General features: G+C 39.1%; 1 protein-coding gene across 4 annotated transcripts in view; it reads left to right on the top strand.

Moving 5' to 3' along the window:
* Positions 1-23,553, top strand: part of KCNQ5 (potassium voltage-gated channel subfamily Q member 5) — a 575,893-nt gene that overhangs the window by 406,943 nt on the left and 145,397 nt on the right. For all 4 annotated transcript variants that reach the window (XM_059035950.2, XM_059035948.2, XM_059035949.2 and 1 more), the window contains exon 3: positions 21,415-21,541. In XM_059035950.2, the coding sequence (XP_058891933.1) occupies positions 21,415-21,541 (127 nt within the window). The remainder of the gene's footprint in view (positions 1-21,414; positions 21,542-23,553) is intronic.

Here is a 23,553-nt window from a genome sequence, read left to right as displayed (position 1 = left end):
CAGTCTCTAGGTCCAACCATGTTGCTGCATATGGCATTATTTCATTCCTCTGACATTTAGGTTGCTTCCATGTCCTGGCTATTGTAAATAGTGCTGCAATGAACATTGGGGTGCATGTGTCTTTTCAAATTATGGTTTTCTCCAGATATATGGCCAGGAGTGGGATTGCTGGATCATATGGTAGCTCAATTTTTACTTTTTTAAGGAACCTCCATACTGTTCTCCATAATGGTTGTACCAATTTACGTTGCCACCAACAGTGTAGGAGGGTTCCCTTTTCTCCACTCCTTCTCCAGCATTTATTGTTTGTAGGTTTTCTGATGATACCCATTCTAACTGGTGTGAGGTGATACCTCATTGTAGTTTTGATTTGCATTTCTCTAACAATTAGTGATGCTGAGCATCTTTTCAAGTGCTTGTTGGCCATCTGTATGTCTTCTTTGGAGAAATGTCTATTTAGATCTTCCACCCATTTTTTGATTGGGTTAATTGTTTTTTATGATATTGAGCTGCATAAGCTGTTTGTATATTTTGGAGATTAATCCCTTGTCAGTTGCTTCATTAGCAAATATTTTCTCCCCTTCTGAAGGTTGTCTTTTCATTTTGTTTATAGTTTCCTTTGATGTGAAAAAGCTCTTAAGTTTAATTAGGTCCCATTTGTTTATTTTTATTTTCATTACTCTAGGAGGTGGGTCAAAAAAGATCCTGCTGCAATTTATGTCAAAGAGCGTTCTGCCTATGTTTTCTTCTAAGAGTTTTATAGTATCCGGCCTTACATTTAGGTCTTTAATCCTTTGAGCTTATTTTTGTATATGGTATTAGGGAGTGTTCTAATTTCATTCTTTTACATGTAGCTGTCCAGTTTTCCCAGCACCACTTATTGAAGAGACTGTCTTTTCTCCATTGTATATTCTTGCCTCCTTTGTCATAGATTAGGTGACCATAGGTGTGTGGGTTTATCTCTGGACTTTCTATCCTGTTCCATTGATCTATATTTCTGTTTTTGTGCCAGTACCATACTGTTTTGATTGCTGTAGCTTTGTAGTACAGTCTGAAGTTAGGGAACCTGATTCCTCTAGCTCTGTTTTTCTTTCTCAAGATTGCTTTGGCTATCTGTGGTCTTTTGTGTTTCCAAATTGTAAAATTTTTTTTTCTAATTCTGTGAAAAATGCCATTGTAATTTGATAGGGATTGTTTTGAATCTGTAGACTGCGTTGGGTAGTATAATCCTTTTGAAAATATTGATTCTTCCAATCCAAGACCATGGTATATCTCTCCATCTTTCTCTGTCATCTTTTGTTTCTTTCATCAGTATCTTATAGTTTTCTGAGTATAGGTCTTTTGCCTCCTTAGGTAGGTTTATTCCTAGGTATTTTATTCTTTTTGATGCGATGGTAAATGGGATTATTTCTTTAATTTCTCTTTCTGATTTTTCATTGTTGGTGTATAGGAATGCAAGAGATTTCTGTGCATTAATTTTGTATTCTGCCATTTTGCCAAATTCCTTGATGAGCTCTAGTAGTTTTCTGGTAGCATCTTTAGGGTTTTCTATGTATAGTATCATGTTATCTGCAGACAGTGACAGTTTAACTTCTTCTTTTCCAATTTGTATTCCTTTTATTTCTTTTTCTTCTCTGATTGCCATGGCTAGGACTTCCAAAACTGTTGAATAATAGTGGCAAGAGTGGACACCCTTGTCGTGTTCCTGATCTTAGAGAAAATGCTTTCAGTTTTTCACCATTGAGAATGATGTTTGCTGTGGGTTTGTCATATATGGCCTTTATTATGTTGAGATAGGTTCCCTCTATGCTCACTTTCTGGAGAGTTTTCATCATATATGGGTGTTGAATTAATGTTCATTTTAAATTTAAATTTTAAATTCTTTGGGAACAAACTCCTATAGTTCTTGAGAGAAAGAAAAGCCTATAGGATGATGAGAAATTGACAAATTAGCAAGCCTAATCAAATGAAAACTTGGTTTGATTTCACTCATTTGGAAGACTCTCTTGGTGTTCCCACTTCGATTTGATTTGGGACTTCTAGCATCAGTTCCAAGTTGAACTGGTTCTTTTGTGATTATTTGGCAGAACCTTAACAGAATGAATATCAGGTTCAGCTCAAAGTGTGGCAAGCTGTTTTTTATTTTTCTGGCTTGGAGTTCATGCCTCAGTGTTTTTGTTCTATCCCCGACTATACACACACTTGGCTGCATGCAGACACACCTGTACACAAACCTTAAACCAATTAAGGTGTAATTTGGTTAGGGGTAGGGGACCAAAAGGCACTTGGTGAGCCTGTCTTCTGTTCCTGCCAAGTGCACCAACAACCTGGGTGCCTCAGCAAAGAGCACTGCTGCTTTGGGTCCTGCGGACCAACCCCATCCTCCTTCCCGGGCTGGCAGAGGGAAAGGTCTAAGCCATCCTTTGCCCTGATGTCAATACGACTTTAAGAAGGTAACACATGAACACAGAGGGATCATCTGGTGGCTCCCTCACATCAGGTGATCATGACAGCACTTGACAGCAACCAACCCATACCTCAGTGTCTAAAATTCACTACTGGGGCCTCCCCCCAGCAACTAGGACATATGGGATACCCTAGGCTGCACTGTGGGGAAGCCAGGAACATCCTCCGGTCCTGTTTACCTGCCAAGGGGTCACCTACCTCCTGCCCCTGTGGCCCCAACACCTGATGCAAACCTTCCCCTACTCCTTCTTAGGTAACAAAGTGTGAGTCAGTCATTCGGGATGGGACATTTTCAAACCACTCCCTTCTCTGTGCCCCTCTGAGAAACCTCTGGATAAATGAACCTCATAATATAAATGTGGTTAAATGAATTATTTTTCAGAGGGAGATTTACATTTTAAACGGTGTGGAAAACTTGAAAGGACAAATTATTTATAGAGACATTTGGGGAATCAACCAACCAGTAAGGGGGAAATCTAAATTTTCCTGGTGCTCCTGAGACGAATTCTTCTACCAGTGTCTTCCTAAGGCTTCTGGCCAGTGGGACAACCCAGTTACTGGCTGCAGAACCATCTCAACCATGGTTTACAAAGGTGGGAGCACCAGTGCCCCGTCCTCACCCCACTTCCACTTCTATGCCCCATCCTCTGATCACCCCACTCAGTGTCCGCTTAGTAAATGCTGTCACACCCTCAACACCACCCTCAGTACAAGCATGATCCTGTCCTTGACTCAGTCCCTTTGGTAAAAACATTCATTTCCTCAAATTCTCTTCCAATTCACTAACAGTTAATATATACCATCCCCCAAAATAAAAAGAATGTGAAGTCAAGCTAGGTTGATGATGGTGTGTGATGGCCTCTAGGTAACAGTTAGTAAGCATGTGTTGGGGTCTTTTTCTGTTCTTCGAAGAGACAAAAATCAAATGATTTACTTTTGTATTTTTATTTCCACATTCTGATTTAAGCGTTGTGTCATTTCTAGATCTTAACTTCATTTCCTCAGTATTTATTATACTAACAGAATTTTCCAAATTACAAAGAATTATAACTGCAACCCCTGTGACTGATGCCTTTCTTTGTAATCCACGGCTCAGTTTACCTCACAAATCCTTTCCCTGCAGGGGTTACGGGACGAGGCATGCTGGCCTGCTAGTCCTGTGGTACTTTAAGTATACATACAAAAAAAGGAGCAAAGATAGCTGGAAACTGATTATGCTGATATTCTGAGTAAGGACAGTACTTCCAATTTTGTACGTTTAATTAGCCACAGCTCTTCAAGAATTGGTGCAAATGTCACGGGGTTTACAATGTCAGCATCTCATCTTCACAAAAATGCTATTTCCTGGCATGACAACAGAAAAAATTAATGGTCACAGCAGACAGCTTGTAGATTAGACAAAGGTCACTGTTTTAATGAACGGTGCTGTTAAGTAATGAGAAAACAACCAGAACATGAGCTGTTAGGCTTGTGAATTTGTACCAAAAAAATCAATCTGTACCTAAAACCTCTTTGAGTAAGTCAAAAACAAGATAACTGCAAGAATAGAGTTTAAATCTGAAGCTATACAGCAAAGTTATACATATCAATGAAATAGCATCATACGAAGATTCTTCCTTAATAGCTAGAAAAGAGGGTTAATGCTGGTTAGTATTCTCAATGGATATTCAAAATAGAACAGAGGACTAGCTCTCCCTTGCCTCTTTTTTCTTTCTTTCTTTCTTTCTTTTTTTTTGGCTGCATTGGGTCTTTGTTGCTGCGTGCGGGCTTTCTTTTTAGTTGCGGCGAGCAGGACTGCTCTTCGTTGCGATGCGCGGGCTTCTCATTGCAGTGGCTTCTGTTGTGTCAGAGCACGGGCTCTAGACGCGTGGGCTTCAGTAGTTGCGGCGTGTGGCTTAGTAGTTATGGCTCGCGCACTCTAGAGCACAGGCTCAGTGGTTGTGGCACACGGGCTTAGTTGCTCCGCGGCATGTGGGATCCTCCCAGACCAAGGCTCAAACCCATATCCTCTGCATTGGCAGGTGGATTCTTAACCACTGTGCCACCAGGGAAGTCCACCTCTTTGGTTTCTTAATTTCTATATGCACTTCCTAAGTCTTTAAGAAGAATAGGAAAGGTACTCTATGTTTTATCAAAGTTCTGTGAGGACAAGTGAGGAAATACTACAACTCCTTCAAGACAGGTGATTAAAATAATAAACATTGCCTTTAGTTCTGTGGAGAGATGTCAAAGCCAAGCTTCCAGGATCTTAAAAGAAGAAATACAGAACTATAGTTAATAACACCAGCTTTACTTTACAGCTTTCCTCCTAGTAGGTCAAGTACTCTGATTATTATTCACTAATCTCTTTAGCAACCATTTGAATAAATAAAAGGCATTCGAATGGGAGAAAATATCTGCAAACAAAGCATCTGACAAAGGATTAACCTCCAAAATATACAAGCAGCTCATGCAGCTCAATATCAAAAAACAAACAACCCAATCCAATAATGGGCAGAAGACCTAGACAGACATTTCTCCAAAGAAGATATACAGATGGCCAACAAACACATGAAAGGATGTTCAACATCACTAATCATCAGAGAAATGCAATTCAAAACTACAGTGAGGTATCACCTCACACCAGTCAGAATGGCCATCATCAGAAAATCTACAAACAATAAATGCTGGAGAGGGTGTGGAGAAAAGGGAACCCTCTTGCACTGCTGGTGGGAATGTAAATTGATACAGCCACTGTGGGGAACAGTATGGAGGTTCCTCAAAAAACTAAAAATAGAACTACCGTACAACACAGCAATCCCACTACTGGGCATATACCCTGAGAAAACCATAATTCCAGAAGAGTCATGTACCACAATGTTCATTGCAGCTCTATTTACAATAGCCAGAACATGGAAGCAACCTAAGTGTCCATTGACAGATGGATTGGTAAAGAAGATGTGGCACATGTATACAATGGAATATTAGTCAGCCTTAAAAAGAAACGAAATTGAGTTATTTGTAGTGAGGTGTATGCACCTAGAGACTGTCATACTGAGTGAAGTAAATAAGAAAGAGAAAAACAAATACTGTATGCCAACACATATATATGTAATCTTTAAAAAAAAAAAGATTCTGACAGGACAGGAATAAGGATGCAGATGTAGAGAATGGACTTGAGGACACGAGGAGGGGAAAGGGTAAGCTGGGACGAAGTGAGAGAGTGGCATGGACATACATACACTACCAAGTGTAAGATAGATAGCTAGTGGGAAGCAGGTGCATAGCACAGGGAGATCAGCTCAGTGCTTTGTGACCACTTAGAGGGGTGGGAGGGAGATGCAAGAGGAAAGAGATATGGGGATGTATGTATACATATAGCTGATTCACTTTGTTATACAGCAGAAACTAACACACCAGTGTAAAGCAATTATACTCCAATAAAGATGTTTAAAATAAAAAACAGGCTAGAGAAAATGAGCTGATTGATCCTGAGGTACAGCAGCAAAGGCACCAGAACCTGTGTCTCAGCTGCCCAGCAAAGGTCAGGAGAACTTCTTCCCAAATAGAAGTCATTTCAAATGAGCATAACAGATGTTTGTATTTTTAGCTGATTGGAAAATAAAATAAGGAGACCCATCCATAGGGTCATTTGGAACCATGAAACCAAAACAGAGTGAGCTCAGATCCAGTAACTGGACATGAAGAAGAACGTTTCCTCTTTGGAGGTGGCCCCACTGGGCTAGATGCTGGGGAATGACTTTTTTAATTGAATTTTTTGTGAGGTAATTGTAGGCCCACATGTAGTTGTAAGAAATAATATGGAGATATCCTATATACACTTTACCTGGTTTCTCCAAATGATAACATTTTGTGAAACTATAGTGTAATATCACGACCAGGATAATAACACTGATACAATCCACAGATCTTACTCAGATTTCCCCAGTTTTGCATGGGGTATTTATATGTGGACATGTATGTGTTTGTATGTTGGTATTTAGTTCTATACAGTTTTAACACGTGTGGAGGCTCATATATCTCTGGTCACAGTCATGACACCAAACCAGTTCCATCACCACAGGATTTCTCAGGTCGTCCTTCAATAACTGCACCCACATGTGCCTTCTCACTCACACACACCCCCTCCCTCCATCCCCGACTTGCAGCAACCTCTAAGCTGTTCTGCATTTCTAAAATTTTTCGGTTTAAAAATATTTTGTAGATGGAATAACATGGTATGTAACCTTTGATATTGCCGTTTTCCCCTCAGCATAATGCCCCAGAGATTCATCAAGGTTGTTGTGTGTGTCAATAGTTTGTTCATTTTTACTGTTGAGTAGTATTCCACAATATGGATGGACTACATCTTGTATAACCATTCACATGGTCAGGACATCTGGGCTGTTTCCGGGTTTTGGTCATTATGAATAAATCCAGTATGAACATTCTTGTACGGGTGTTTGTATAAACATAAGTTTTCATTTCTCTGGCATGAATGCCCAAGAATACAATTATTGAGTCATATAGTAACTGCATGTTTAATTTTATAAAAAACTATCAAGCTGCTTTCCAGAGTGGCTACATCATTTTACATTCTTACCAACAATGCACAAGAAATCTAGTTTCTGCACATTCTCTCCAGCATTTTGTGTTGGCACTATTTTTAATTTTAGCCATTCTGATAGGTGTGTGGTGTTATATTGTTTTAATTTGCATTTCGTACATGGCTGATGATGTTGAATATTTTTTCATGTACCCGTTTCCCATCCATTTTCCTCTTTAGTGAAATGGCTGTTCATGTCTTCTGCTCATTTTCCAGTTGAATTGTTTTTTACTGTTGAGTTTTGAGTTTTAATATTTTCTAGATACTAGTCCTTTGTCATATCTGTGGTTTGAGAATATTTTCTCTCAGTCTATAGTTTGTCTTTTCATCCTCTCTACTTTTTTTAAAAAATTCTTATTAGTCATCCTTTTTTTTTTTTTTTGCGGTACGCGGGCCTCTCCTGTTGCGGAGCACAGGCTCTGGACACGCAGGCTTAGCGGCCATAGCTCACAGGCCCAGCTGCTCCGCGGCATGTGGGATCTTCCCGGACCAGGGCACGAACCCAGGTCCCCTGCATCGGCAGGCGAACTCTCAACCACTGCGCCACCAGGGAAGCCCAGTCATCCATTTTGTACAAATCAGTATATACATGTCAATCCCCATCACCCAATTCATCCCACAGCCACCACCCGCCCACCCACTGCTTTCCCCTCTTGGTGTCCATATGTGTGTTCTCTACATCTGTGTCTCAGTTTCTGCCCTGCAAACCAGTTCATCTGTACCATTTGCCTAGGATCCACATATATGCGTTAATATACGATGTTTTTCTCTTTCTCACTTACTTCACTCTGTGTGATAGTCTCTAGATCCATCCACGTTTCTACAAATGACCCAATTTCATTCCTTTTTATGGCTGAGTAATATTCCATTGTATATATGTACCACAATTTCTTTATCCATTCGTTTGTCGATGAGCATTTAGGGTGCTTCCATGACCTGGCTATTGTAAATAGTGCTGCAATGAACATTGAGGTGCATGTGTCTTTTTGATTTATGGTTTTCTCTGGGTATATGCCCAGTAGTGGGATTGCTGGGTCATATGGTAATTCTGTTTTTAGTTTTTTAAGGAACCTCCATACTGTTCTCCATAGTGGCTGTATCAATTTACAATCCCACCAGCAGTGCAAGAGGGTTCTCTTCTTCTCCACACCCACTCCAGCATTTGTTGTTTGTAGATTTTCTGATGATGCCCATTCTAACTGGTGTGAGGTGATACCTCATTGTAGTTTCGATTTGCATTTCTCTAATAATTAGGGATGTTGAGCAGCTTTTCTTGTGCTTCTTGGCCATCTGTATGTCTCTTTTAGAGAAATGTCTGTTTAGCTCTTCAGCCCATTTTTGCATTGGGTTGTTTGTTTTTTTTAACATTGAGCTGCATGATCTGTTTATATATTTTGAAGATTAATCCTATGTCCATTGATTCATTTGCAAATATTTTCTCCCATTCAAAGGGGTGTCTTTTTGTCTTCTTTATGGTCTCTTTTGCTGTGCAAAAGCTTTTAAGTTTCATTAGGTCCAGTTTGTTTATTTTTGTTTTTATTTCCATTACTCTAGGCGGTGGATCAAAAAAGATCTTGCTGTGATTTATGTCAAAGAGTGTTCTTCCTATGTTTTCCTCTAAGAGTTTTATAGTGTCCGGTCTTACATTTAGGTCTCTAATCCACTTTGAGTTTATTTTTGTGTATACTGTTAGGGAGTGTTCTAATTTCATTCTTTTACATGTAGCTGTCTAGTTTTCCCAGCACCACTATTGAAGAGACTCTTTTCTCCATTGCATATCCTTGCCTCCTTTGTCATAGATTAGTTGACCACAGGTGCATGGGTTTATATCTGGTCACTTTATCTTGTTCCATTGATCTATGTTTCTGTTTTTGTGCCAGTACCATATTGTCTTCATTACTGTAACTTTGTATTATTGTCTGAAGTCAGGGAGTCTGATTCCTCCAGCTCTGCTTTTTTCCCTCAAGACTCCTTTGGCTATTCGGAGTCTTTTGTGTCTCCATACAAATTTTAAGATTTTTTGTTCTAGTTCTGTAGAAAAATGCCATTGGTAATTTGATAGGGATTCCACTGAATCTGTACATTGCTTTTGGTAGTATAGTCATTTTCACAATATTGATTCTTCCAATCCAAGAACATGGTATATCTCTCCATCTGTTGGTATCATCTTTACTTTCTTTCATCACTGTCTTATAGTTTTCTGCATACAGGTCTTTTGTCTCTCTAGGTAGGTTTATTCCTAGGTATTTTATTCTTATTTTTGCAGTGGTAAATGGGAGTGTTTCCTTAATTTCTCTTTCAGATTTTTCATTGTTAGTGTGTAGGAATTCAAGAGATTTCTGTGCATTAATTTTGTACCCTGCAACTTTACCAAATTCATTGATTAGCTCTAGTAGTTTTCTGATGGCATCTTTAGGATTCTGTATGTATAGTATCATGTCATCTGCAAACAGTGACAGTTTTACTTCTTCTTTTCCAATTTGTATTCCTTTTATTTCTTTTTCTTCTCTGATTGCCGTGGCTAGGGCTTCCAAAACTATGTTGAATAATAGTGGCCAGAGTGGATATCCTTGTCTCGATCCTAATCTTAGAGGAAATGCTTTCAGTTTTTCACCATTGAGAATGTTGTTTGCTGTGGGTTTATCGTATACGACCTTTATTATTTTGAGGTAGGTTCCCTCTATGCCCACTTTCTGGAGAGCTTTTACCATAAATGGGTGTTGAATTTTGTCAAAAGCTTTTTGCATCTGTTGAGATGATCATATGGTTTTTATTCTTCAATTTGTTAATATAGTGTATCACATTGATTTGCAAATATTGAAGAATCCTTGTATCCCTGGGATAAATCCCACTTGATCATGGGATATGATCCTTTTAATGTGTTGTTGGATTCTCTTAGTATTTTGTTGAGGATTTTTACATCTGTATTCATCAGTGATATTGCTCTGTAATTTTCTTTTTTTGAAGTATCTTTGTCTCATTTTGGTATGAGAGTGATGGTGGCCTCAAGAATGAGTTTAGGAATGTTCCTTCCTTTGCAATTTTTTGGAAGAGTTTGAGAAGGATGGGTGTTAGTTCTTCTCTAAATGTTTGATAGAATTCACCTGTGAAGCCATCTGGTCCTGGACTATTGTTTGTTGGAAAATTTTTAAGCACAATTTCAATTTCATTACTTATGATTGGTCTGTTCATATTTTCTATTTCTTCCTAGTTCAGTCTTGGAAGGTTAAACCTTTCTAAGAATTTGTCCATTTCTTCCAGGTTGTCCGTTTTATTGGCATAGCGTTGCTTGTAGTAGTCTCTTAGGATTCTTTGTATTTCTGTGGTGTCTGTTGTAACTACTCCTTATTCTGCGCTGTCTGTTGTAACTTCTCCTTTTTCATTTCCAATTTTATTGATTTGAGTTCTCTCCCTCTTGATGAGTCTGGCTAAAGGTTTATCAATTTTATCATCTCAATGAAGCAGCTTTTAGTTTTATTGATCTTTGGTATTGTTTTCTTTGTTTCTATTTCATTTATTTCAACTTTGATCTTTATGATTTCTTTCCTTCTACTAGCTTTGGGTTTTGTTTGTTCTTCTTTCTTTAGTTCCTTTAGGTGTAAGGTTAGATTGTTTATTTGAGATGTTTCTTGTTTCTTGAGGTAGGCTTGTATTGCTATAAACTTTCCTCTTAGAACTGTTTTTGCTGCATCCCATAGGTTTTGGATTGTTGTGTTTTCATTGTCATTTGTCTGTAGGTATGTTTTGATTTCCTCTTTGATTTCTTCCATGATCTCGTGGTTATTTAGTAACGTATTGTTTAGCCTCCATTTGTTTGTGTTTTTTACGTTTTTTCCCTGTAATTCATTTCTAATCTCATAGCGTTGTGGTCAGAAAAGGTATTTGATATGATTACAATTTTCATAGATTAAGTGAGGCTTGATTTCTGAACTAAGATGTGATCTGTCCTGCAGAATGTTCTGTGTACACTTGAAGAAAGTGTAATCTGCTGTTTTGGGATGGAATGTCCTATAAATATCAATTAAATCTATCTGGTGTATTGTGTCATTCAAAGCTTGTGTTTCCTTATTAATTTTCATTTTGGATGATCTGTCCATTGGTGTAAGTGAGGTGTTGAAGTCCCCCACTATTACTGTGTTACTGTCAATTTCCTTTTTTATAGCTGTTAGCAGTTACCTTATGTATTGAGGTGCTCCTATGTTGGGTGCATATGTATTTATAATTGTCATATTTTCTTATTGGATTGATCCCTTGATCATTATGTAGTGTCCTTCCTTGTCTCTTGTAACATTCTTTATTTTAAAGTCTATTTTATCTGATATGAGTATTGCTACTCCAGCTTTCTTCTGATACCCATTTGCATGGCATATCTTTTTCCATCCCCTCACTTTCAGTCTGTTTGTGTCCCTAGGTCTGAAGTGGGTCTCTTGTAGACAGCATATTTATGGGTCTTGATTTTGTATCCATTCAGCAAGCCTGTGTCTTTTGTGTCTTTTGGTTGGAGCATTTAGTCCATTCACATTTAAGGTAGTTATCAATATGTATGTTCCTATGACCATTTTCTTAATTGTTTGGGGTTTGTTTTTGTAGGTCCTTTTCTTCTCTTATGTTTCCCAGTTAGAGAGGTTCCTTTAGCATTTGTTGTAGAGCTGGTTTGGTGGTGCTGAATTCTCTTAGCTTTTGCTTGTCTGTAAAGCTTTTGATTTCTCCATGGAATCTGAATGAGACCCTTGCTGGGTAGAGTAATCTTGGTTGTAGGTTCTTCCCTTTCCTCACTTAAAGTATATCATGCCACTCCCTTCTGGCTTGTAGAGTTTCTTCTGAGAAATTAGTTGTTAACCTTATGGGAGTTCCCTTGTATGCTATTTGTCATTTCTCCCTTGCTGCTTTCAGTAATTTTTCTTTGTCTTTAATTTTTGCCAATTTGATTACTATGTGTTTCGGCATGTTTCTCCTTGGGTTTATCCTGCCTGGGACTCTCTGTACTTCCTGGACTTTGGTGGCTATTTCCTTTCCCATGTTAGGGAAGTTTTCTACTGTAATTGCTTCAAATATTTTCTCAGGTTCTTTCTCTCTCTCTCTCCTTCTGGGACCCCTATAATGTGAATATTTTTGCATTTAATGTTGTCCTAGAAGTCTCTTAGGCTGTCTTCATTTCTTTTCATTCTTTTTTTTTTTTCTGTTCCACAGAAGTGAATTCCACCATTCTGTCTTCCAGGTCTCTTATCCATTCTTCTGCCTCAGGTATTCTGCTATTGATTTCTTCTAGTGTAGTTTTCATTTCAGTTGTTGTATTGTTCATCTCTGTTTGTTCTTTAATTCTTCTAGGTCTTTGTTAAACATTTCTTGCATCTACTCCATCTTTGCCTCCATTCTTTTTCCAAGGTCCTGGAACATCTTCACTATCATTATTCTGCATTCTTTTTCTGGAATGTTGCCTATCTCCACTTCATTTAGTTGTTTTTGTTTTATCTTGTTCCTTCATCTGGTACATAGCCCTCTGCCTTGTCATCCTGTCTATCTTTCTGTGAATGTGTTTTTTGTTCCACAGGCTGCAGGCTTGTAGTTCTTCTTGCTTCTGCTGTGTGCCCTCTGGTGGATGAGGCTATCTAAGAGGCTTGTGCAAGTTTCTTGATGGGAGGGACTGGTGGTGGGTAGAGCTGGGTGTTGCTCTGGCGGGCACAGCTCAGTAAAACTTTAATCTGCTTGACTGCTGATGGGTGGGGCTGAGTTTCCTCCCTGTTGGTTGTTTGGTCTGAGGCGACCCAACACTGGAGCCTACCCAGGCTCTTTGGTGGAGGTAATGGCGGACTCTGGGAGGGCTCATGCCAATGAGTACTTCCCAGAGCTTCTGCTGCCAGTGTCCTTGTCCTCACGGTGAGCCGCAGCCACCCCCCGCCTCTGCAGGAAACCCTCCAACACTAGCAGGTAGGTCTGGTTCAGTCTCCCCTGGGGTCACTGCTCCTTCCCCTGGGTCCTGATGCACACAGTGCTTTGTGTGTGCCCTCCATGAGTAGAGTCTCTGTTTCCCACAGTCCTGTCAAAGTCCTGCAATCAAATCTCACCAGCCTTCAAAGTCTGATTCTCTAGGGATTCCTCCTCCCGTTGTTGAACCCCCAGGTTTGGAAGCCTGACGTGGGGTTCAGAACCCTCACTCCAGTGGGTGGACTTCTGTGGTAAAGGTGGTCTACAGTTTGTGAGTCACCCACCCAGCAGTTACGGGATTTGATTATATTGTGATTGCTCCCCTCCTACCATCTCATAGTGGCTTCTCCTTTGTCTTTGGATGTGGGGTATCTTTTTTAGTGAGTTCCAGTGTCTTCCTGTCAATGATTGTTCAGCAGTTAGTTGTGATTCTGGTGCTCTCACAAGAGGAAGTGATCCTCTCTACTTTTGATGAAGTCCAATTTATCAATTTTTCCTTTCCTTTCTTATGCTTTTGGTGTAAAGTCAAAGAACTCTGTGCTTAGCTCAATTCCTAAAATTTTTCTCTTATGTTTTTTTTTTAAACATCTTTATTGGAGTTTAACTGTTTTACAATAGTGTGTTAGTTTTTACTTTACAACAAAGTGAATCAGTTATACATATACATATGTTCCCATATCTCTTCCCTCTTGCATCACCCTCTCTCCCACCCTCCCTATCCCACCCCTCTAGGTGGTCACAAAGCACAGAGGTGATCTCCCTGTGCTATGCGGCAGCTTCCCACTAGCTATCTAATTTACATTTGATAGTGTATATATGTCGCTGCCACTCTCTCACTTCGTCACAGCTTACCCTTCCCCCTCCCCATATCCTCAAGTCCATTCTCTAGTAAGTCTGTGTTTTATTCTCGTCCTACCACTAATCTCTTCATGACATTTTTTTTTCTTTAGAGTCCATATATATGTGTTAGCATATGGTATTTGTTTTTCTCCTTCTGACTTACTTCACTCTGTATGACAGACTCCAGGTCCATCCACCTCATTATAAATAACTCAGTTTCATTTCTTTTTATGGATGAGTAATATTCCATTGTATATATGTGCCACATCTTCTTTATCCATTCATCTGTTGATGGACACTTAGGTTGCTTCCATGTCCTGGCTATCGTAAACAGAGCTGCAATGAACATTTTGGTACATGATTCTTTTGGAATTATGGTTTTCTCAGGGTATATGCCCAGGAGTGGGATTGCTGGGTCATATGGTAGTTCTATTTGTAGTTTTTTAAGGAACCTCCATACTGTTCTCCATAGTGGCTGTATCAATTTACATTCCCACCAGCAGTGCAAGAGGGTTCCCTTTTCCCCACACCCTCTCCAGCATTTATTGTTTCTAGAGTTTTTGATGATGGCCAATCTGACCGGTGTGAGATGATATCTCATTGTAGTTTTGATTTGCATTTCTCTAATGATTAATGATGTTGAGCATTCTTTCATGTGTTTGTTAGCAATCTGTATATCTTCTTTGGAGAAATGTCTATTTAGTTCTTCTGCCCATTTTTGGATTGGTTTGTTTGTTTTTTTGTTATTGAGCTGCATGAGTTGCTTATAAATTTTGGAGATTAATCCTTTGTCAGTTGCTTCATTTGCAAATATTTTCTCCCATTCTGAGGGTTGTCTTTTGGTCTTGTTTATGGTATCCTTTGCTGTGCAAAAGGTTTTAAGTTTCATTAGGTCCCATTTGTTTATTTTTGTTTTTATTTCCATTTCTCTAGGAAGTGGGTCAAAAAGGATCTTGCTGTGATTGATGTCATAGAGTGTTCTGCCTATGTTTTCCTCTAAGAGTTTGATAGTGTCTGGCCTTACATTTAGGTCTTTAACCCATTTTGAGTTTATTTTTGTGTGTGGTGTTAGGGAGTGTTCTAATTTCATACTTTTACACGTAGCTGTCCAGTTTTCCCAGCACCACTTATTGAAGAGGCTGTCTTTTCTCCACTGTATATCCTTCCCTCCTTTATCAAAGATAAGGTGACCATATGTGTGTGGGTTTATCTCTGGGCTTTCTATCCTGTTCCATTGATCTATATTTCTGTTTTTGTGCCAGTACCATACTGTCTTGATTACTGTAGCCTTGTAGTAGAGTCTGAAGTCAGGGAGCCTGATTCCTCCAGCTCCATTTTTCGTTCTCAAGATTGCTTTGGCTATTCGGGTTCTTTTGTGTTTCCATACAAATTGTGAAATTTTTTGTTCTAGTTCTGTAAAAAGTGCCAGTGGTAATTTGATAGGGATAGCATTGAATCTGTAGATTGCTTTGGGTAGTATAGTCATTTTCACAATGTTGATTCTTCCAATCCAAGAACATGGTATATTTCTCCACCTATTTGTATCATCTTTAATTTCTTTCATCAGTGTCTTATAGTTTTCTGCATACTTCTCTTATGTTTTTTACTAAAAGTTGTATAGTTTTAACACTTAAGCCCATGATCCATTTTGAATCAATTTTTGTATAAAGTGTAAGATATAGATAGAGGTTCATTTTATTGTATATATGGATGTCCAGTTGTCCCAGCGCTGATTATTGAAAGGGCTATTTTTTCTTCCTTTGAATTACTTATGTACCTTTATCAAATAATCCATTGAGCATGTTTGTCTGAGTGTATTTCTATGTTGTCTGTTGTGCTCCATCATTCTCTATGTGTCTGTCCCTCTGCCAAGACCACACAGTCCTGACTATTAGAGCTACATAGTGGGCCTTAATATCAGATAAAGTAATTCCTCCCACTTCATTCTCTTTTTTCAGGATTATTTTTAGCTATTCTAGGGACTGTGCCTTTCCACATCAACTTTAGAATAAGTTTCTTTATGTCTACAAAAAAAAAGAAAAAAATTGCTAGGAGTTTGATAGGAATTTCATTAAACCTACACATCAATTTGGGAAGAGCTGACATCTTTATTATGTTGAATCTTCCAAGTCATGGACATGGTATTTCCATTTACTTAGGTCTCGTCTGCTTTCTTTTACCAACATTTTATAATTTTCAGCCTGCGTTCCCTGTACAGGTTTGTTAAGTGCATAGCTAAACAGTTAATTTCTTTGGAATGATCGTAAATAATATTGTGCTTTTAATTTTGGCTTCCACATCCTTACTGTTAGTATGCAGGCATCTGATTGGTTTTTGTATATTGATCTTGTATCTTGCAACCTTACTGAACTCACTGATTAGTTCTAAGAGTCTTTTGGTAGATTCCTTGAGATTTTCTCTGTAGACAGTCATGCATCTGCAAATATAGACTATTTTATGTCTGTCTTTCCGTTTTATGCCTTTTATTTCTGTTACTTGCCTTATTGCAGTGACTATATTATGCAACTATGTTGAATAAGAGTGATGAAACTAACATCTTTCTGTGTTCTTGATTTTTGGAGAAAAGCTTTCAGTTTTTCATCATTAAGTGTGACATTAGCTGTAAGGGTTTTGTAGATTCTATTTATCAATTTGAGATAGTAGACCTCTATTTCTGACTTGCTGAGAGTTTTTATCATGAATGGGAAAATTGGATATCCATATGCAGAAGAATGAAATTGGACCCTATCTCACACCACATACAAAAGTCAACTCAAAATGGACGAAAGACTTAAACGTAAGGCCTGAAACTATAATACTATTAGTAGAAAACATAGGGAAGGAGCTGCTTTTTTTTTTTAATTGAGTATAGTTGATTTACAACATTGTGTTAGTTTTAAGTGTACTGCAAAGTGAATCTATTATACATATACATATATCCACTCTTTTTAAGGCTCTTTTCCCATATAGGCCATTACAGAGTAATGAGTAGAATTCCCTGTGCTATACAGTAGGTCCTTATTGGTTATCTTATATATAGTAGTGTGTATATGTCAATCCCAATTCTTCCAATTTATCCCTACCCACCCCCTTTCCCCCGGGTAACCATAAGTTTATTTTCTACATGTGTAACCCTATTTCTGTTTTAAGATATGTTCATTTGTACCCCTTTTTAGATTCCACATATAAGTGATATCATATGATATTTGTCTTTCTCTGTCTGACATAGGGTAGGAGCTTCTTGACATTGGTCTGGGCAATTTTTTTTTTTTTTTTTTTTAATTAAGGTACAGTTGATGTACAATATTATATAAGTTGCAGGTGTACAACACAATGATTCACAATTTTGAAGGTTATATTCCCTTTATAGTTATTATAAAATATTGGCTCTATTCCCTGTGTTGTACTATATATCCTGGTAGCTTATTTATTTTATACTTAGTAGTTTGTGCCTCTTAATCCCCTACCCCTATCTTGCCCCTCCTCGCATCCCTCTCCTCATTGGTAACCACTAGTTTGTTCTCTATATTGGTGAGTCTGTTTATTGTTATATCAAGTAGTTAGTTTTTTCAGATTCCACTCATAAGTGATATCATACAGAATTTGTCTTTTGGGTTTTTTTATATGACTCCTGATTTAAAAATGGGCAACAGGTATTATGAAAAGGTGTCCAACATCACTAATCATCAGAAATGTAAATCATAACCACAACGAAGATTGGAATTGACATATACACACTACTATATATAAAATAGGTAACTAATAAGAACCTTTTGTGTAGTACAGGGAACTCTACTCAAAACTCTGTAATGACCTATATGGGAAAAGAATCTGAAAAAGAGTGGATATATGTACATGTATAACTGATTCACTTTGCTGTACACCTGAAACTAGCACAACATTGTAAAGCAACTAAAAATTAATTAAGAAAAAAAAAGCACAATGAGATATCACCTCATATGTATTAGAATGGCTATTATCAAAAAGACAAAAGATAACAAGTGCTGGAGAGGGTGTGGAGAAAAGGGAACCCTCGTGCACTGTTGGTGGGAATGTAAATTGATGCAGCCACTATGGAGAACAGTATGGAGGTTCCTCAGGAAATTGAAAATAGAGCTACCAGCAACCCACTTCTGGTCCTATGTCCAAAGGAAGTGAGGTCAGGATCTCAAAGAGATATCTGCACCCTCATGTTCATTGCAGCATTATTCATAATAGCCAAGATGTGGAAACAACCTAAGTGTCCATCAGTGGACCAGTGAACAAAGAAGATGTAAGATAGATAGATACAGACAGACAGACAGAGACGGGAGTATTAGTCAGCCTTAAAAAAGAAATCCTGTCATTTGCAATGACATGGATGAATTTGGAGGACGTTATGCTAAGTGAAATAGATCTGAGAGAGAAACACAAATACTGCATGTTCTCACTTATATGCAGAATCTAAAAAGTCAAACTCATAAAAACAAAGTAGAATGATTGCCAGGGACTGGAAGGTGGGCAGGAAGGAGAGATACTGGACAAAGGGCACCAAGTTTCAATTACGCAGGCTGAATAAGTCCTGGAGACCTAACATACAGCCTTGGTGACTATAGTTAACTGTAGTGTTAGTGTGTCCTGGAAATTTGCTAAGAGATTAAATTTTAAGTGTTTTCACACATACACAAAAAAGTTTCCTATGTGAGGTGATAGATATGTTAATTAGCTTGATTATGGTAGACACTTCACAATGTCTATGTACATCAAAACATCACATTGTACAGCTCACATATACAGAACTTCTAGTTGTCAATTATACCTCAACAAAGCAGAGAAATGAAAAAAGAGAAAAGGTGCTCTTCTCACAATTCCATTCCCCACCAGGTCTGACTGTCAGATTTGGAATCCTTTCCCCCCTTTTTCTCAATAGCACTTTGTTCCTTTTAATTGAAATAAGATGGAAATTTCAGGAAACAAGAGACAGAATCTGGTCAAAGTGGTTTTCATGCTTTTGCTCCCAATCGAATCAGCTCAAGTCTTGGGAGGGAGCATCCCCACGTCCTGTAGCTCCGGACCTGAGATAAGTGCTCCACAGAAACCTCTGTGCTCCTCACTCAGTGACCAGAGAGTTTGAGGTTATCGCTCACTAAGTCTAAAACCAGGCCCTCATAAAGAATACTAAGGAATGCTCTAGTAGGAGAGAATTCTGACCCTAGTCTTTCTTCTCCGAGACAGAAACTGTGACCCTGTAGTGAAATCCAATTACAACTTCCTCTTGCTTTATTTGGAAATGAAGGATTTTTCCCAACATAATTTAAAAAAAAAATTCAGGAGGCAATATTCCTGAGCAAGGGACCCTGAATAAAGAATTTGTAGATGTAATTTATCTGCCTCAGGGTACAACATAGAAATGATGCAGTGAGGGCCTACCTTCCTAAGGTAATAGAATGTTACTTTATTCTAATATTCTTTATTCAATATCTAAAGATTATTGGCCATACATTGGCTGGTAGCAGCTATTCCCATGAAAAAGTAAAATCATTCTACTGTAGTGCCAGTTGCTCAGGCCACATATGGGATTTTCTTAGCTATCCCTGACAATAGGACCCCACAAGTGGAGTGCCAGACTTCCTGGCTCAAGTAGGAGGTGGTGGCTGGGATAAAATGGCCCTACCATTAAATGTGCACTGGACACACAGCTGCTGGGCACCTGGGGCCTCAGCAGGTTCTGTATGAGGAAAGAGAAGGATTAAACCAAGCCTGGCCTCCCCAGGGTTCACTCCCAGCTCTTCCTAACGTGGCGCTTCAGCCACCTTAATGAATGAATAAACTCAACTACCTAGATATATACTCAAAACTAAAAACAAAACAAAATAAAGCCCTGATATCATGAATGAGTGTGCGTTGACCATGGCTTCGGTTATCTGCATAAAGTCATCTGCGGAGATTTAGCCCACGGGTAGTTTTAAGTCACTGTAAGTAAGCAGCCATGATATTGGAGATTTATTTCCCATGATGAGAAATATTTGTGGGTTACTTAGTGCAAAATAACAGAAGGAGAGAATTAGTGCAAAATAACAGAAGGAGAGAATGATGTATCTCTACTAGGCATTTCAAAAGTGCAGTATATTATCACATGCTCTAACTGAAGAAACAGACATTTGCCTGAAACTTGCAACAAAAATGCCATTTTTCTAAATTTGATAACAGTTTTTATCTTGGGACGTGGGAGGACGGGGAGTGGCTTAGGACTTTTACTTTCTACACTCAACACGTCTGTGATGTTTAGAGACTTTTATAATTAAGCAGTTATAACAAAAATCGAGTAATAAATATTCTACATCATAAATGCTGACTCAACCCTTGTTTAAAAACAAGAGAGACTCAAAAAGTGAAAGACAAGAGGGCAATATTTTTAAAGGAAAATAAATCAAATGTGATAAACTCAGTGCCTGCCCCTGTAGAGGGACAACAAGGTGACTGTGACAGGCCTGCTCGAGAGGTGCTTTCTTCTGACAGAGTCCGGTGGTTTCTCAGTCTGTGACCCACATTTAATGAGCCTCTTTAGTTGGCCTTCCCCAGGGTTCACTCACAACTCTTCCTAGATAATCTCAAAGCCCTCCTGCTGGAGCAAGTGTTATTTTCTAGGCAGCTCTCACCAAAGGGCAGCCTAATAGTTAACAAGCTTCAGATCCAGAGGCTTCAGGGTCTCATTTCTGGCAAAGGATGTATGTGCCACACAATAACACTGTCAAAACTTTTCTGTCTTATAAGGAGATTTTGACATCGTAACAAAAGAACTCAGTATCCTCCTAAATATTAACTTCTCCTTCTCTGAGAACAACTCTTAAGGGCTCAGGGATTATGTCACTCCTTCAGCAAAATGAGGGTCTGTTTTCTGTAAAACTGTGGAGCTGTGTTTTCAGGGTTCGCTCTTTCATTTCAGATATTTCACATGTTACCAGGTTCTAAGGTCAGTTGCACTATACAGTCAGCTCTCCTTATCTGCAGGTTCCACATCCACAGATGCCAACCGTAGATCGAAAATATTTGAAAAATAATTCCAGAAAGTTCCAAGAAACAAAACTTGAACTGCATGCCAGCAACTATTTACAAATCATTTACATTGTATTAGGTATTGTAAGTAATCTAGAAATGACTTAAAGTATATGGAAGGATGTGTGTAGGTTTTATGTAAACACTACTCCATTTTATATAAGGGACTTGAACATCTGAGGATTTTGGTGTCCATGGGGTCCTGGAACCAATCTCGAGGGACTGTGTATTCCAGACAAGGGGATCTGTAATTCAGCCTGCATACTTAGAATTAAAACAGACTCCTAAACTTGCAAAGCTTTAGAGACTTGAAGAGGAATAGCATTCCATGATAGGAAATACAATGTGCATGATAGGAAATACAATAGCATTCCATGGTAGGAAATACAATTACAGTGTCCTCCGGGTTTAGCTTGATTTGGAGAAAAGGTGATGTTAACTTCAGACTTTAACGACCAGATATTTTAGATGAAGTGCCTGAATGTCCAGAAATATCCACAGAGCTTCCTGCTGTGGTTTGATCTGTAATACCTCTCTCTGACATGCCTCATTTGATATTTTAGGAGTTTGTGATGATCGTCGTCTTTGGTTTGGAGTTCATCATTCGAATCTGGTCTGCAGGCTGCTGTTGCCGGTACAGAGGATGGCAAGGAAGACTCAGATTTGCCCGGAAGCCCTTCTGTGTTATAGGTGAATATCAAAGTCCTGGATACCTAGATTTATTACACCGCATCCTTTTCTTCTTCTGTTTCCAGTATCGCAGCATTTAGTTAATGTTAAAAGCTAACATTCATGGATTATTCACCATGAGCCAGCAATCTCGTGTTTTGAAAGTGCTGACTCATTTAATCCTCTTCATAACATGATGAGGGTAGGTATTTTTATTATCCCCATTTTAAGATGAAGAAATTGGGGCACAGAGAGGTGAAGTGAGTTGCTAAAAATCATGCAGGTAGTTAGTGGTGGAGCTGGGATTTGAGCCAGATGGTCTGGCTCTAAAATACCCACTTGTGTCAGGTTAAGTTAGGCTGAAATACATGGTTCTCGAGTGTCGCCCTGAGTTTGGGAGCATTGATTGCACTAAGTATAAAGATCCCTTTTTGCTCTACAGTGTAAGCAGTACCCCTTTTATACGCTTGATCTGCTGGAATGTGTAAGTGTAGTTGTCCTGGTAAAGCATGTTAATGAGCATGCCTCAAGAATAATTACAAGTATGTTTATGCACTGTAACTGTTAGACCTGATAAAGTGTTTATCCTCTGAAATTTGAGTCCCCACCCTACAGTCCCCAAATAAATATCACATCCCTGCAGCTCCCTGGCTGCTGTCCTTTCAAAGAGATTCCATTCACCTGGGTACCAGCCTGAAATTATAAAACATTCCAGAGTTAAGATCTGGCACCTCCAAGTAATATACTTAAAAGTGGATCATAAAATTGAAAACCTTAGTCAGTTATATCTCAGTTTTCAATTAATCTATTAATTTTTTAAGTAAGTTGTCTACATCATGGCCCTTTATCCCTAAATATTTCAGTGTGGGTTTTCCAAAATAAGGACATTCTTTTACCTAACCTTCCATAAATTGGACATTAACACAATACCTTAACTAATCTGCTGGTTGTATCGCGGTTTTGCCAGTTGACCCAATAATGTCATTTGTAGCATTTTCCCTCCAGGGCGGGACCCAGTCTGGGTCACAACTGTGGTCATCACGCTTCTTTGGTCTCATTCATCTAGAACCGTTCGTCAGCCTTTCTCTGTCTTTCCCAACACTGACATTTTTGAGGAATTTGGCCTATTTTTTAGAAAGAGAATGTTATTTTTTGGGGAAAGGAAAAGAAAACCCTGTATACAAAAGCTTGTTGTTATTGTTGATGTTGTAGTTGCTGGTGTTATTCAACAGCTATGTTTGGTTTTCTTGCTCTTTTTTCCTTCCCACTTCTTTGGTAGCCATTCAAATCCAAGTGCTGAAAGTTCTCGGTGAGATTTACTTATTTCAGCTATTTCCAATCTGAGAAAGTGGGGTTTGCTTTACAAGCTAGTTTAAACTAAACTCTTCATCAGCAGCTGGTTTGCCATTGTGTTTCAGGAGTTGGGAATTGTTGAGCACCTTTAGTTTCCTCCCTAACCCCTATTCCTTAAGGAGGAAGTGGAGAAACCCCCTCCACGGGGACTGTAAGAGGAACCCTTTGTCCCATCTTTCCTCCCAGTGCGGTGTGAGTGGCGCACGTCCTGGGCACAGGAGCGGGAGGGCTCCCCACACGCATGCGCGTTTCTGGAGCCGCCGTCCCTTCAGCCAGGCGTTATGGACATAGGGCTGTGTGTGAAGCCCTGCGGGTACCGCAGTGAATCTAGTGCAATTCTGAGTTACATCAACCTTGAAACATCTTGTTTGGCCTTCACTAACGCAGTCTGTCTGTCCGGCTGCCCCTCTTCTGCCACAGATGCGTGGAGGAAAGTGGGAGCCAATGCCCAGCCTTGCGGGTCCACCCAGTTCTGCGGGTCCACCCAGCCCCTGGGGTGCATCAGTGAAGGCACTTGATTTTCCTCTGGAGGTTTTTCCTCTTTTTTAATTCCCTGCTCAAGCTACACCACAGAACACTGTAACTCGATGTGGAATTACAGCACAAGAACTTCCTGTCCTATGAGAGACCCAAACAAAACCATTCACAAGGCAGATGGTTTGACCAGGGCTCACTCAGCT

The sequence above is a fragment of the Kogia breviceps genome, chromosome 13, assembly GCF_026419965.1.
Source record: "Kogia breviceps isolate mKogBre1 chromosome 13, mKogBre1 haplotype 1, whole genome shotgun sequence".
Classification (NCBI taxonomy): domain Eukaryota; kingdom Metazoa; phylum Chordata; class Mammalia; order Artiodactyla; family Physeteridae; genus Kogia; species Kogia breviceps.
The sequence above is the reverse complement of the archived record's forward strand: the minus strand, read 5'-3'. Positions and strand labels throughout refer to the sequence as shown.